At 39.2% G+C, this 14866-nt stretch overlaps 1 protein-coding gene across 2 annotated transcripts in view; it reads right to left on the bottom strand.

Moving 5' to 3' along the window:
* Positions 1-14866, bottom strand: part of ADCY1 (adenylate cyclase 1) — a 240841-nt gene that overhangs the window by 126736 nt on the left and 99239 nt on the right. For both annotated transcript variants that reach the window (XM_050937673.1, XM_050937672.1), the window contains exon 3: positions 11829-11947. In XM_050937673.1, coding sequence (XP_050793630.1) covers positions 11829-11947 — 119 coding nt within the window. The remainder of the gene's footprint in view (positions 1-11828; positions 11948-14866) is intronic.

Below are 14866 nucleotides of genomic sequence, written 5' to 3'. Positions count from 1 at the left end.
GTAAGCCACAGTCTTTTGGCTTCTTTAACCTTCATAACATGTGGGAATGTTTCAAACAGCAGCACCCTCATTTCCCATACCAAGCAGCTGTTGGGTTGGACATTTAAAATAGGTTGGCAATTTAAAAGAAGGAGCTGCCATTTTTGGGTTAACATGCAGCACAAACCCAACTACCACCCCCCTGCACACACACACACAGTTCTCTGGGATGATCGCTTCACCACTCCCCCCACCGCGTGGCTAACGGCAGGGAACATTCTGTTCAGACACAGGCAAACAGCCCAGCAGGAACGGGCACCTTTGAATGTCCCCTTAATAAAATCACCCTATTTCAACCAGGTGACCATGCATGATATCACTTTCCTGAGGATAACACAAAGAGATAAAGAACGGATGTTGTTTGAATGCCAGCAGACACGGGGACCATACACTGTGTTATGCAATGATTCCAGACTACATGCTACTGGCCTGGCATGGTAAAGTGTCCTACCATGGAGGATGGAATAAGGCTGCCCTCCCCAGAAACCTTTTGTGAAGGATTTGGGAGTACATCCAGGAGAGCTTTATGGAGTTGTCTGTGACGCTGTGCAGTCTATATGGTTTTATAAAAATATGGTAAATGAGTGAATATAATGCAACTGGAATATGCTTCATGCAAAAGGTCTCTTGTAAGGTATCATTACAAAGCTTATAATTTACTGAGTGTGATCATCCTATTTGTATAAATGTACCACTCTTATATTTCATATTTCTAATCTCAGGGCCAATTGTAATTATGCAAACTGTGGGCCATTAATGGTGGTTTGGAATCTTGATGGCTCCCATCAACCAGGACAATTGACTGGGGCTCTGTTTGCAAGCAAGCCTTCCTGTGAGTGAGGCTGTGAGGAATGAAGGCTTTGGGTCTTACAGAGACATGTGATCATGTCACATGGACTGGAATCCATCTTTAACCTGGTACTTTTCCAGTGGGGGGGGGGGGTGGAAACCCAGAGAGAGACAAAGGATTCCTGCCTTATGCAAAAGATATATAAAGGGGTGGAAGAGAACAAAGCAGGAAAGCCATCATGAAGAATCCCCTAGCTACCACCTGAGCTGGAACAAGAGCTGTACCAGGGGAAAGAATTGTGCCCAGGCCTGGAAAGTGTCCAGTCTGACACTTTTTTTTTCCTCAGAAAAAACTTACTGAAGCATCTCTGAAGGTGAGATTATCTGTATTCAGTTTGATTAGATATAGATTTGTGCATTTTATTTTATTTTGCTTGGTGACTTACTTTCTTCTGTCTGTTACTACTTGGAACCACTTAAATCCTACTTTCTGTATTTAATAAAGTCACTTTTTACTTATTAATTAACTCAGACTATGTATTAATACCTGGTGGAGCAAACAACTGTGCATATCTCTATATCAGTGTTATAGAAGGCAAACAATTTATGAGTTTACCCTGCACACGCTTTAGATAGGGTAAAACAGATTTATTTGGGTTTAGGCCCCATTGGGAGTTGGGCATCTGAGTGTTAAAGACAAGCACACTTCTGTGAGCTGCTTTCAGGTAAACCTGCAGCTTTGGGGCAAGTAATTCAGATCCTGGGTCTTTGTTGCTGAGCCAGAAACTCCTGTCTGCTCCAAGATAGGGTGCTGAGCTGGCAGGGAAAACAGGAGCAGAGGTAGTCTTGGCACATCAGTTGGCAGCTCCCAGGGGGGTTTCTGTGATCCAACCTGTCACAATGTCCCTGGAGGATTTCTGCTCCATCTTCAGACATGTTAAGAGACTTTTCCAGTGGCTGTACTGCCCGCAAATGCCAGGGCAAATTAATCATTAAACACTTGCTTTTAAACCATGTATAATATTTACAAAGGTAAACTCACCAGAGGTCCCTTCTTCACCTGGCGGGTCTGGGAGGCAGCCTTGTGTGGGTTTGGGGGGTACTGGCTCCAGGTCCAGGATAAGAAACAGTTCCTGGCTGTCGGGGAAAACAGTTTCTCCGCTTGCTTGTGGTGACCTATCTTCCTCGTCCCCAAAACCCGCATCCCTGATGTGTGCTACTCCATTGATGGGAGTCAAAGCACAGGGTTGGGGTAGTGGTGGCTGCACCTCCTAGAACGCTCATCATAGAAGCAACATGTCTGGGGCTCTGAGGCGGAGCGGCCATTTGCATCTCTGTTTTTTTGGTAGGCTTGCCTCAGCTCCTTAAGTTTCACGCGGCACTGCTGCGGGTCCCTGTTATAGACTCTGTCCTTCATGCCCTTGGAGATTTTTTCAAATGTTAGGGCATTTAGTCTTTTGGAATGGAGTTCTGATAGCATGGATTCGTCTCCCCACACAGCGATCAGATCCTGTACCACCCGTTCGGTCCATGCTGAAGCTCTTTTGCGATTCTGGGACTCCATCATGGTCACCCCTGCTGATAAGATCTGCACTCATCTGCAGATTGCCATGCTGGCCAAACAGGAAATGAGATTCAAAAGTTCGTGGGCCTTTTCCTGTCTACCTGGCCAGTGCATCTGAGCTGAGAGTGTTGTCCAGAGCGGTCACAATGGAGAACTCTGGATAGCTCCCGGAGGCCAATACTGTCTAATTGCGACCACACTACCCCACACTATCCCAAATTCGACCTGGCAAGGTCGATTTCAGCGCTAATCCCTTGTCAGGGGAAGAGTACAGTAATAGATTTTAAGATCCCTTTAAGTTGAAAAAAGCAGCTTCGTCGTGTGGACGGGTGCAGGGTTTAACGCTGCTAAATTCGACCTAAACTCGTAGTGTAGACCAGGGCATAGAACAGAAATAAATATGGTAGTGCCAATAAGTGCTCTTCAGATTTACCCCCAAAGCTCCGCCAATGTACTTCATTTTGGACCTACAACATCCTTGCTTGACAGACCTGGATCTGTCTTTCATGAAATCAGTCAGCCAATGCCAAATCATCATACTAAATTCCCTGAAGTTTTTGAAATACACTCTTTTGTGCATTAAAGATTTCTAGAAATTGATCCAAACACACATTGGAATTCAGCTATCCAAAAGGTAAAAAGCAAGGACCGGTACAATCCAATGTACCACCTACCTGTCAGAGTTCAATTATATTCAGTTAGACATCATTGGTATTTTCTTTCATGAATTATTACTATTCTATTAGAAACTCTATTTGGTTTCTCTTCTCTGTCATGCCAGAAGTTCCCAGGATCTATATAAGCATATGATGAGTTTTTCTGGTTATGCCTGATGTATTGCTCTCTGCGTTTTCCTATTCCTATGCAGCCAAATTTTCAGCAGTGGTCACTGATTTTGGCTGCTCAACATGAGACAGCCAAATGTCTCATGAGATGCCTCACGCTGGGCACCCAAAATTAGTGGCTACAATTTTAGGAAATGGTAGCTTTAGAATTTTATGGTGGTTTGTTTTTCAAATCTGGAAACTTCTTTAAATCTTTCAAAAACATATAAGACAGTAAAACTCAAGTATTTGCTAATCAGGAAATTGTCAAATCAACACTCGGGGCAAACACTTACACTTCACAGACTGCCCAATGTTGTAATGGAAAGAATGTAAATGCTCAAATAGTTAAATGTTGTATATAGTTGGTGACCTACAGTTACTTTTAAGAACAGGTATGCTGTATGCATTTACATCTAGAACTCTTAATTATTTAACCATGGCCTACAGCAAAGGTACTCATTTATTAGCTTTGCTTAAAGGAGGGTTATTTTACAGAATTGACACAATGAGTTATACAACAAATACATTCATTTAAAAGGAACATTTGGCACAAATGTTGATCCTCATATTTCGTCCATAGGGTTTTCATTTATTAGCAACAGGCCAAATTGGGGATGTATAAAGTGACCCACAACACATACTTGCAAACACTTTTATTTCATACATCACTAGTATACGCATAACTAACTATGTAAAATATATAAATAGTTGTCTGTTAAGAGAGTTCTGAAATGTATATTGTTACATTTGTTTGTGAAATCTGAAAGGTGAATTTCTCTATATCAATACTGTTAATTGAACGTAGACATTTTTTAAAGTTAAGAAAATCTTTATATATGTTATCTTACCTTATGATTATTTCCATTTAAGGTTTAGGGGTTTTGTTTGTTTTTAATAACTGTAAGTTCTTGAACATTTTAATTGTAATGTTCCAATTATACACAGCTGAATATTAATTACCAGTCTTTATTACAAATTTATAATGTTCAAAAATGGCTGTTTTGAGTAAAAAGGCAGTGAAAATGTCAAGTCAAAATTGGACCTCAAATTAACTCTGTCCTCTTGTGCGTATGCACAACAATACAGTCTAATTATATGATTTCAAATAACTGCAGGATACTTGCCTCATTCCATGTATAGCTTGGACAACACACACTGAATAAGACAGAGGTCCTGTGGATCTGTGCCTTATGTTGGATTAAATTATATTTTTCCATTACCACAGTGAAAACCTATAGCAAGCCATAGATTTATTCTGTAAGTCATATTCATTCTACAACTCATATTATTTAGGCATGGATTTATTCTCAACAAGTGATAGCAAAACTGAGTCCTCAGCACAGAGGACAGATAGTATGCAGTGAATGAAGTAGGGGTCTTCCAAATTTCAGGCCTCTGCCGTATCCTGTATTGCAACCTCGTTCATTCCATGGTTTATTGTTGTGCAAAGAATGGGGTGCATTTAGGCCCTATCTTCTACTTATGTGGGGGGAAAAGTATTTTACACACACAAAAGTGGAACGAAGACTCATTTTCCAGTTCAAAAACATTTAATACCATATAGGTTAGTACTGGTCAGCAAGATGTTTCATTGGTTCCATGTACTCCCCATCCATCAGTATCCATCCATTATCTTTAGTATTATATTTAGGTTGTAAGGTGCTTGGGGCACAGACCATGTTTTTGTTCTGTGTGTGTAAATCACTTGGCACAATGAGGTCCTGATCCATGACTGGGGCTCATCTGTGCTACAAGTAATAAATAATAATAATAATTCCATTTTGTGGGATAAACACATTGCTTTTCATGATGTCCTTCCCCCTTTGTTGGAATGAAAGGGACATTGAAAGGAGGAGAAATTCATCCCTATAGTAAGAACATGAGAAGATTATATGCTTTGTGTAGCCACAGGATTTCTAAAGTTGTTAAATAGAGCAATTACAAGAAAATAATACACTAGAGCTATGTTGTGACCTAATTACTTGCAATGTAACCAGTATGTGAATGGTCCAAGTCCCTATCTGGTCCTCAACAGAGCACACCGATCCTGAATTAGAATCCAAACTCACTCCCTGCCTGTGGTTTGGCTTTATTGTTCACTCAAAAATAATGCCTAATCCATCCCACAAGGATCTTCTCTGCCTTAGCTCCCTCCCACTGCCCTTATAGCCTTAATGGCATTAAGAAGCTGCACCTGCCACAATGAGTCAGCAGACCTTCAGCAGCTTTCTGCTCGGTTCCAACATCTGCTAAAAAGTGTGCCTCAAAATTCTGCTGCATAGCATAGCAGATCTAGGCTGCTATGGTTCACTGCTATATCCCATTATTTATATAGCATCCTTGGTTTTGGAAGGAAAACACTGCAAATACTATAGCAAATTTAAATTCTACAGATAGCGAATGTTCACTTTTTCACGGTGTTCATGCATACACTTTATTCACATAAAGAGTCCTATTGACTTTGTTGGAACTACTCACATAAGTAAGTGCTCAGCAATGTGAGTAAGGATTGCTAACTGAGCGTTTAGGTCACTTTCAGTCAACATACAATAAGAACGATTTTCTAGTATAACATACTGTCACAGGACGGAATCTAAAACAGTTTGATAAATAAAACTGTTTCTATAGGAACATCTACATTTGAGCTGGGAGGTCTGATTCATAACTTGCATAGATGAACCTTTGCTAGCTCTAAAAATAGCAGCATAACCAGGATAGTACAGGCAGCAAGTTAGTCTAGCCACCTCTGGGTGGGTACATATTCCATGAGCTAACCTGAGCTGCCACCCCTGCTACCCAGGCTATGCTGCTATTTTTAGCATGGTAGCTGGAGCACAGCTGGCATGAGTATGTCTATGGGAATGAGTTGGGAATCACATCTCCAATGTAGACACATTTTGATGTACTAAGATCTACAGTAGGCTGTGTGAATTATGAACTAGGTGCTCACAAAAAGAACATGGAGTTGTTGGAGGGAAATCATGCAAGGAGGAAAATATATTTTATTTTTTTAGAAATTTCCTTAAAATCAAATCCCAATGAACCATCTGCCTAAGGAGCATCACATAACACAAGCTTTGAAACCTTGCTACAGGGTAAATTAAGGGAAGTTTTAAAGCCATCTTGACATTTCATAAACATCTGATTTTTAACGAGACTAGTATTTCTGGTCTGATCTCTCTTGGGACTAAAGATTCCACTATTAATCTAGGAAATGTACTGTTTCTTAAGAATAGTAGCCTCTATTTAGGCCTTGAATGTCCAACCCTTACATGGTGGCAAGCATTTACAGGAATAATCCCAGAGATTTGCAATGGGACTACTTTCACAAGTAAATGTCAAAAGAACCTATAGGGTCTGATCCAAAGCCTGCTGAAGACAATGATAATGTTTCCACTGACATCAGTGGGCTTTGGATCAGGTGCTCAGTTTGTAAAAGATCAATATTTTCAATTTAATTCTATATTGTTGCCTGCATTTAGTGCATTATTAAAATTAGGCTAAACTAAACTATCATAGTAGAGAGTAGAAAATTCATAGTAGCTTGAATGCTCATTATCCATTTGTATCTTGAAGAACATGATTCATAGAGCAGAGTGAGTACTTGTCTGTTTACATTCCAAACTGGCCAGATTTCTGTAAGCTGCATATATTAAAATAGCTCTATTAGCACCTGATTATGAGTAAGAAAAGCTAACTGCAAAGTAGATGAATAGGCAGATTCTCTGCAGACCCATATAAAGTGTGCAGATGAGATTTTTTTTAGTCTTTTAAGCAGATGTTATTTTTATTAGTCTTATAAGCAGCACCTAGCAACTCCAACCAAGTTGGAGTCCCATTGTGTTAGGCACTGTACATACATACATATATATTAGTAAGAGATGGTTTCTGCCTTGAAGAGTGTACAATTTAAATAAAGCAGACAAGAAATGGAAAAAAGTATTATTATCCCCATTATGTCCTGATCCACCCTCTTTGTGCCACTCTAAACCTGCTTTTCAATACCATCCCCCCTGCAATGCCTTTTCCACATCTTTCTGGATGCTGTGATCATGTCAGACATGCAAATCTAACCACATCTTTCTTTCTGCTTTCATCCCTTTATTATATGAAGAACTTTTTTCAGGTAACCCGTGGCATTTGCATTTGTTTCTATTGTTACATTGAACAGCCCCATTAAAAACAAAACACACGCAAGCAAGCAAACAGTTTGGTTGCTTTCTTGATAACTAACCCAACAATTGATGTCTCTCTGAGGTCAAGGTCCATCCATTAGATAATCACTAATTATTACACACAACATCATGTAGGAAGAGGAAACAAAGCTACCCAGAAGAGTACAGATTTCATCTGCACAATATTGACTCCCATCAGATTATGAAAAGTCCATTTGACCTCTTCCCTGGAAAGCTTCCAAAGATCAATGTTTTCTGTTTTTAATCATGATTTTTATGTACCTCAGTCCACATTCTAGATATAATGAAACTTTGCCTTGGAAAGATTTCTTCCCCCCACCCACACATATAAATACACACACAGAAGCCTACCATAGCATAATATTTTCTTGTGCAATTATTTGGCGTCTAAGTCTGTGGTCAATTTTGGGCTCATTGATCCTTCTCCTTTGATAGGTAACAGAGCTCAAACTCAAAGTTTTCATGCTCTTTATGGCTTTACATGATAAAGATTAAAAAATGTAAAGCCACTCTTAACATACTGTTTTTTTAACTGTAAATAATATAAAAAGATACTATGCTATAAACAGCCATGTACTTCAGTTATAAGAAAGCAAGCAAGAATAGCTTATCACTGTTGTGGCTGTGAGTATGATGGAAAAAACAAAGGCTGTAAGTAATTATTTGAGAACCCATTTAACCATTTAAATTCAGAATGATATAGCTACAGTCATATAGGCAGAAAATAAGTTGTCTTCAAAGAAAAAAATCTGTAAATAGATGAATGTTGATAGGGAAAGAAATGCAGCACCAATAAAGAACGAAGAACACTTTAAATCATAATTAATACTAACATTCTAAGATAATTTATTTAGCACCAACAGTTAGCACAGCATTGCATGAACAAGTGCCTGATTCTGCTCTCTCTGACACTGGAGCAACTCCATTTCTGTGATTGAAGTTAATAGCAGGGTGATGGAGTATCAACCTCCCAATCTCCATCTCATCACTGGTGGCACTTCACATATAATAGTCATAACAACAGCTCCTTCCCAAGGAGTTTACTTTGACTTTTTGCCCCTAGACAAGAGCTTGTGACTTTGTCTTCCTGTCTAGTCTAACCTCTTCTGCGGAGTTTGCCTATGAGAGAAGATGAGTCAAGATTCCTGGGTATTATAACTAGCCCTCCACCTGGCTAGGTGAAGGCACTTAATCGCTCTGCCTCAGGCTATTCATTAGTAAAACAGTTAAAACAAGACTTTATTTATCCTTTTTACTCACAGAAGTGTTGAGAGACTTTATTATTTTATGCTCATGGCTTAACGTTTGTGACATCCTTGAATGCAATGTGCTGGATCCTACAAGTATAAATTATTATTTAGTTGATATGATTATTAATGACAGATTTATTGCACCTGTAAAACCAAGTGAAAATTCCTCTGAGTAAGCTTTTAAAATTTCTCATCTAAAATGTATTAATTTTATTTTCATTTTAGGATCATCACTTGGAAAAGAATTCACTACAAAATTACTGAAATTGCCAAAGTGCTTGCAAGTTTCTGGGAGGGCAGGATTTACTGATATCACTACAGTCACAATTTAAGAATATAATGGTGTCAGACTTAAGGAAGAAGGTAGCTTGTTCTTTGACAGGGCGAAAGTTTTAAATGTGATCCATTGAGTTTATGGAGCAGAATCAAGTTAAAAGCAAATGTAGTTTAAAGTTTTAATCTCGCCCCCACTCCGCACACACAGCTTCCATTGATGTTAAGGAGAGTTTAATGCTTTGAACTGCCGAGTGAGAATAAACTCCTATAGTACTAAGAAGGAAGCTTGAAGTGACTTACAGCTGGAGAGATTTGTCTGTGAACAGATGAGAATACAGAGAGACAAAATTCACTGAGAAACATGCTGGAAAAATGTTTTGGAATAAGCTAAGAGGCACATTTGTTAACATTTCCAACTGGCTCCACAATGGTGGCCAGATCCAGACCACAGTGGGTGAAGGACACCCAAGAGTTCAAGATGTGACATGTACTGTCCTCACTTCACTCTCTCAGTAACCTTCCCTGAAAACATTAGGGTAGAGACTGGTAGCTGGCACCACAATTTAATAACTCACTATTCAGTGAATATGATGCATCCCTCCCTAGTGAATGTTCTACAAAGGATAGTCTGACAGAGACTCATATTTCTTAAGCACTGGAGGTCCCAAATTCAATCCCTGGTGATGACCTGTTATGACAATCATTACCCTTTCACTAAGGAAAGCATTAACAGGTCTCAATAATTAGCCCCAAGTTTTCTTGTTCATCTTTACAAGCCAAGAAGTGCAGGTTCACCTCCCAGCTGACTGACTGACTAATTACTTCAACACTGAAGATTTCACTTAACAAAATTGTACAAAATCCACCCAAGATGGTACTGCGTTGAAACCATCCTGGTGACACTGATTCCAAGTGTCACTCACTCAGCTTGGATAGATTGTTGCAGCAAAGTAAACTGAAGGCTTGTAGGTAGAGAAACTCAACTCTTTAAAAGAGTAAGATAAAAAGGGTTCACTACAGAGCCCAACACGACTGGTTCTGTTGGACAAGGGCTTGCTGATGGTATGTCTGAGGAACAGAATGTCTCCTTTGACTCTGTCAGTCACAGCAGCACAGGAATGTGATACAATCTATCTGGCTTAGAAGGTGTTTTCTTCAATTAGTTCTCCAAGCTCCCATCCTTATTACTTTATCATTTGTAGGCCATCTGTAAACTATTATGAGTTGCAAAGATGATGGAGAGGGTGGCATTTTAGTGCTAGCCACAACAAATAAAGATAGGGGCAAGATGTTTAAAAAATAAGGACCTAAAGTTAGGTTCCTAAATCCATTCTTGTACCTAAAGAAATGGCCTGATTTTCAAAAGTAGGTAGTTCTTATTTAAGGGAGGAATTTTCAAAATGTGTATAAGTGACTTAAGAGACCAAGTCCCATTGACTCTGAATGGGACTTGTGCTCCTAAATTGCTTAGGACCTTTGAAAATCTCATCCTAGGCACCTAGTTATAGGCACCTATTTTTTAAACTTTCAGCTTGGGTTTTGCAAAATCCAAGATCAATATAAATGCAGTATTACCAGCCCTAAGCATTCAAAAATTATGATCCAGGACCACCCCCCCAAAATAATGAGACTGGCTTAAATCTTTTGATTTCTGAGCCTGTAGGAAGCACTTGGGTCACATTTTCAAGCTTTTCTTTGAAACTTTGAGGGTTAGAAACTCATTTAAAAATAAAAAGGAAAAGCTGAGATTCTTATGTAATCACAAGATTCCAGGAACTGAGGCTTAAAAAAACCCAAAATCTACCATGAGATCTGAACTAAAATCATGAGTGTTGGTAACACTATAAATGTTTAAAAAAAACCTTTTTACTAGGGTCAGGAAGTTATTTGGACTTTCCCGCAGAAGTGTTTGGAAACTAAATATTTCTCTGAGGTAAACCCAAACTCTGCAGCATTGTGCTTGTTCCGAGGAAACAAAGTGAAACGGACTAGAAACTGAGTACAAATTTCAGTGAAAGTAATTTTTCTGTTTTCATTATCCAAGCTGAATATTAGAAGCAAATGAAAACAAAGAGCATTAACGGCGGAAAGCAGTGTTTTAAAAAATGTTTTCAGTTTTTATAATATAAGTTTCTGCTAAGAACACAATTAGTAGATAAAGAACTTGAACTACTGGATCATTTAACCAGGGCTTTGCAGTAGTAAGAAAAAATTTAAAAAAGACTCTTCGTGGAATGGAAGGAACTGTGCTCCTAAGCACTAGCAGGACCAGGTCATTTGAGAGGAGAAGGGGGGGAGTGGGATTGAGAAGAATAGCAGGACTCAGATAACAACAACGGATTGCAGAGGGAGTGCTCATGGAACAGCATGCTACTGAACATGAGAAAGGTGGCAGAAAGAGGCCCTCAGTCAATCATCTGTGAGGCTGAATGCTCAAGTGATGGGGACAGATATACATTTTCCTCGGATGACAAATGGATGCACTGCACTAACATTTACTTCCTTCCCACTGTCTGGATAAATGAGCTATTGCACAAACAACCAATGCTTCCTGTTTGTAGGGAAATATAGTCTGTTACTATCACACAAAATAAATATTTGTATCCACCACAAATATAACAGACTGTATCAGATGACTACTAGGTCATATACATTTTGGTTTCACCTAGCATAACTATTCTAAATTATTTATCAACTCAAAATTGTTATCCACAGTCTCTATAGGCATGTTACCACTCAGCCATCCCAACCTCCCCCAAACCAATACAACGCATCTCCACTGGGCTTGCTTTCTTGTGCTGGAAGATCTCAAAGTCACTGCGTGTCACTCTATTTGCACTACATGTTATCTGCTTTACATTATTTCGTGAGCTGATGTCACTCCTACCTAACATTGTCATGCCTTTGAATGTAAATCTTGTGAAAAATCCTTTCGGGTGGCTTCAGGAAATCTTCTTTCATTTCCATGGCAACGTTCCTGGGCAAAAGACTCATCAAGAGACGCTCCTAAAAGAAAATGCAAACCCATTAGTTTTGGAGTGTATTTTTTTCCCCATTCAGCAATTCTGAATAAAATCGAACCATTCCCCCTATTCTAGCATATGTCCTGAGGATTTCTGTTTCATAAAGAACATGAACCCTTCCCCTCTTATATTTCTGCCGCCTGTGGGAGAGTCTTTTCAAATTCCTCTGTACAACCGAAGAGACTGTACATTAAGGAAAGAGCTAGTTTCAAGAATAGATCATTGTCCATAATTATACTTATAATCATAAAACTAATAACAATAACTTACTGCATCACCAGTATCATTTATCTGGGAAGGAATTCCAGAATCATTTGCTATGCTTTTGTATCTACTGGTTTGGAACTTAATCAAAGTGTTACTGGGTCTATTAAAGCAGGCTTTTAAACAGTGCAATCTGCTATAAATTTTTCCACACAGCCTGAATCAACTGAACAGTAATAAAGGTACATTTTTATAAAATATGGGCCAGCATGGAAAGGTCTAGTTCTAGCAAGCACAATAGACAACTCCAGGTTTAATGAAAGGCCTGCTATGTCATTGAGAGTGGTTTTATCATATGTCTCTCTCTTGCTTAACCAAAATCCCATATTTCCAAAGGTTTTGGATTCCTCTGATATTGGTTAAATTATGTTCCCCAAATTGTGACCTACTCACAGGCACTTTAAAAACTTTTGAAAGCTACCCTATTTAGATAGTCCCAGAAGTCCTCAAAGAGAACACAATCTGAGCACCAGCACTTCTTCACATTTAAAACTCAAATATGCCAATTTTTGCCCTAGGATGTATTTAAATTTAAGGACCCAACTCTGCAATCAGATCTGTTAGCATTCCACATGGGAGATGGAATCCATGCTGCCACATCTGATTGCAAGGTTCAGAGCTAAAAGAGTGGGAGTTGTGTATGACTGCCCAAGAGCAAAGTTTGGCCCAACATTTCTCCTTATTTCATTTGGCCAAGAAAAATAAAGGGGACAAAAATTAAAAAGAGTGAAATAAACAGTAAAAGGAAGAAAGAGAATGGCGAAAGAGAAGTGGTTGATATGAGGTCTGATCAGACTAATGCTCTGCATTGTTTGGTAACATTTTACCACATACTCTTTGTGCTCTAGCCATGAGCTCGGGACAGGGCTAAAGTACAACACAAGTCTTCCAGCTTTGAATTCTGACCTATAGTGTTGCTTCCAAAGGCTCATGCTTCAGATATTTACCACATGGAGGAGTGAGTTAAATTTTGCAAGGAAAAGATTACTGATTCTCATGTACAGTAAAGCCCCTTACCATCCCTGTAGCAGCATAGATGGAAGTTAGCATCAATGAGAATAAAGTCCCATTAGTTTTAATTAGGTCTCTTAATATCCAGATATAAACTATAGTAAATAAAGTCATAAAGAACATGCAGGAATTAAATATTTGTGAGTGTCTTTATACATCAACCAATTCCCTTGCAGAAAACTCCTAGAGCATTTTAGGAAAATACACTCTTACTATAAGCTTCTGTTTAATTACCAGCATAATTTTATATTCCTGCTACTGAGGGGATTGGACAACAGGATATATCACTCGATTAAATTGCCCTGTTCTGTTCACTCCCTCTGAAGCATCTAACACCAGCCACTGCTGGAAAACAGGCTACTGAGCTAGATGACCCCATATGGCCATTCTTATATTCTTAGAATTTTACAATGTGGTTCAAAAAACCCTAGTGGGCCAGGCTATGAAAGACCCTTATAAAAGTGAGTGGGGGGTGGAAGGGATATCTTATAGATTCATAGATTCATAGATTCTAGGGTCAGAAGGGACCAATGTGATCATCTAGTCCGACCCCCTGCACAAAGCAGGCCACAGAACCCTACCCATCCACTTCTATAACAAACCCCTAACCTATGCCTGAGTTATTGAAGTCTTCAAATTGTGGTTTGAAGACCTCAAGCTGCAGAGAATCCCCCAGCAAGTGACCCATGCCCTTGTGTTGCCCCAGCTCCCACATTACACATCAGAAATGTACAGATCTCCATAAAGTGCAGAGAGAGGAGTGGGACAGCCACTGCACTGGATAGATGGAATGCACGCTGCACCACCGTACAGCTGATCACATATGTTAACAAGAAAGGTACACATTATGCTGGAATTCAATTGGCTATAACAAGAAAGTATGGTTTAAAAGGTTTTTTTCATGGTAAATTTTATTTTAACAAAAATCAGAGACATTGCCAAACAAGTCATTAGCAACCACACAACAGCCACAAAACCTTTACACAAACAAGGTTAGTTGCCTAGAACTGATTGAATGAGTAAAGTCCAATTTCAGTACAGCCTTGGAAAGAGGACAGACATTGGTGAGCTTTCCAGACCAAGAAGGGAGGTAGCAGAAGGGTTGGATAGCAGAACAAGGAAGAGGGAGGCTGGCAAGTATAAGAAATTATAGTTTTCTAGCATATAAAGCAGCAAGCAACAAACAAATCCATAGATGACATCAAAGAGTTTGTCTCAAAAAACATGAGAAAAGCTCATTTCCTTTTGGCCAAAATTTGAGATTCCAAGAAACATGGGATTGAATTCCAGATTACCTTAGTAAGGACTGGTTAAGAAACCCAGTATTTGGACCTATGAGTGAAATAACAGTTCAGGCTATGCAGAAACATGATCAGGTTTAGGAAACAGCATTGTCTGGATCTCCATTAAGTGAGCCCCACTATGTTGTATCTTCATTTTCCCAGAGAGGGCAACAAAACAGACCCACACAAGAGAAAAGGAAAGGAGATCAGCATGGCTGCATAGAACACTGAATGGGAACAAGAGACAGCATAACAAGCAACATTTGTGTTGACATTCATACTCGAGCAGCTGCTGCCATTGAGGATGACAGAAAAAAGTGAAACAAGCAGAAGAACAGGGAGCA

The sequence above is a fragment of the Gopherus flavomarginatus genome, chromosome 2, assembly GCF_025201925.1.
Source record: "Gopherus flavomarginatus isolate rGopFla2 chromosome 2, rGopFla2.mat.asm, whole genome shotgun sequence".
NCBI classification, from domain to species: Eukaryota; Metazoa; Chordata; order Testudines; family Testudinidae; genus Gopherus; species Gopherus flavomarginatus.
This window is presented reverse-complemented; position numbering and strand designations above follow the sequence as displayed.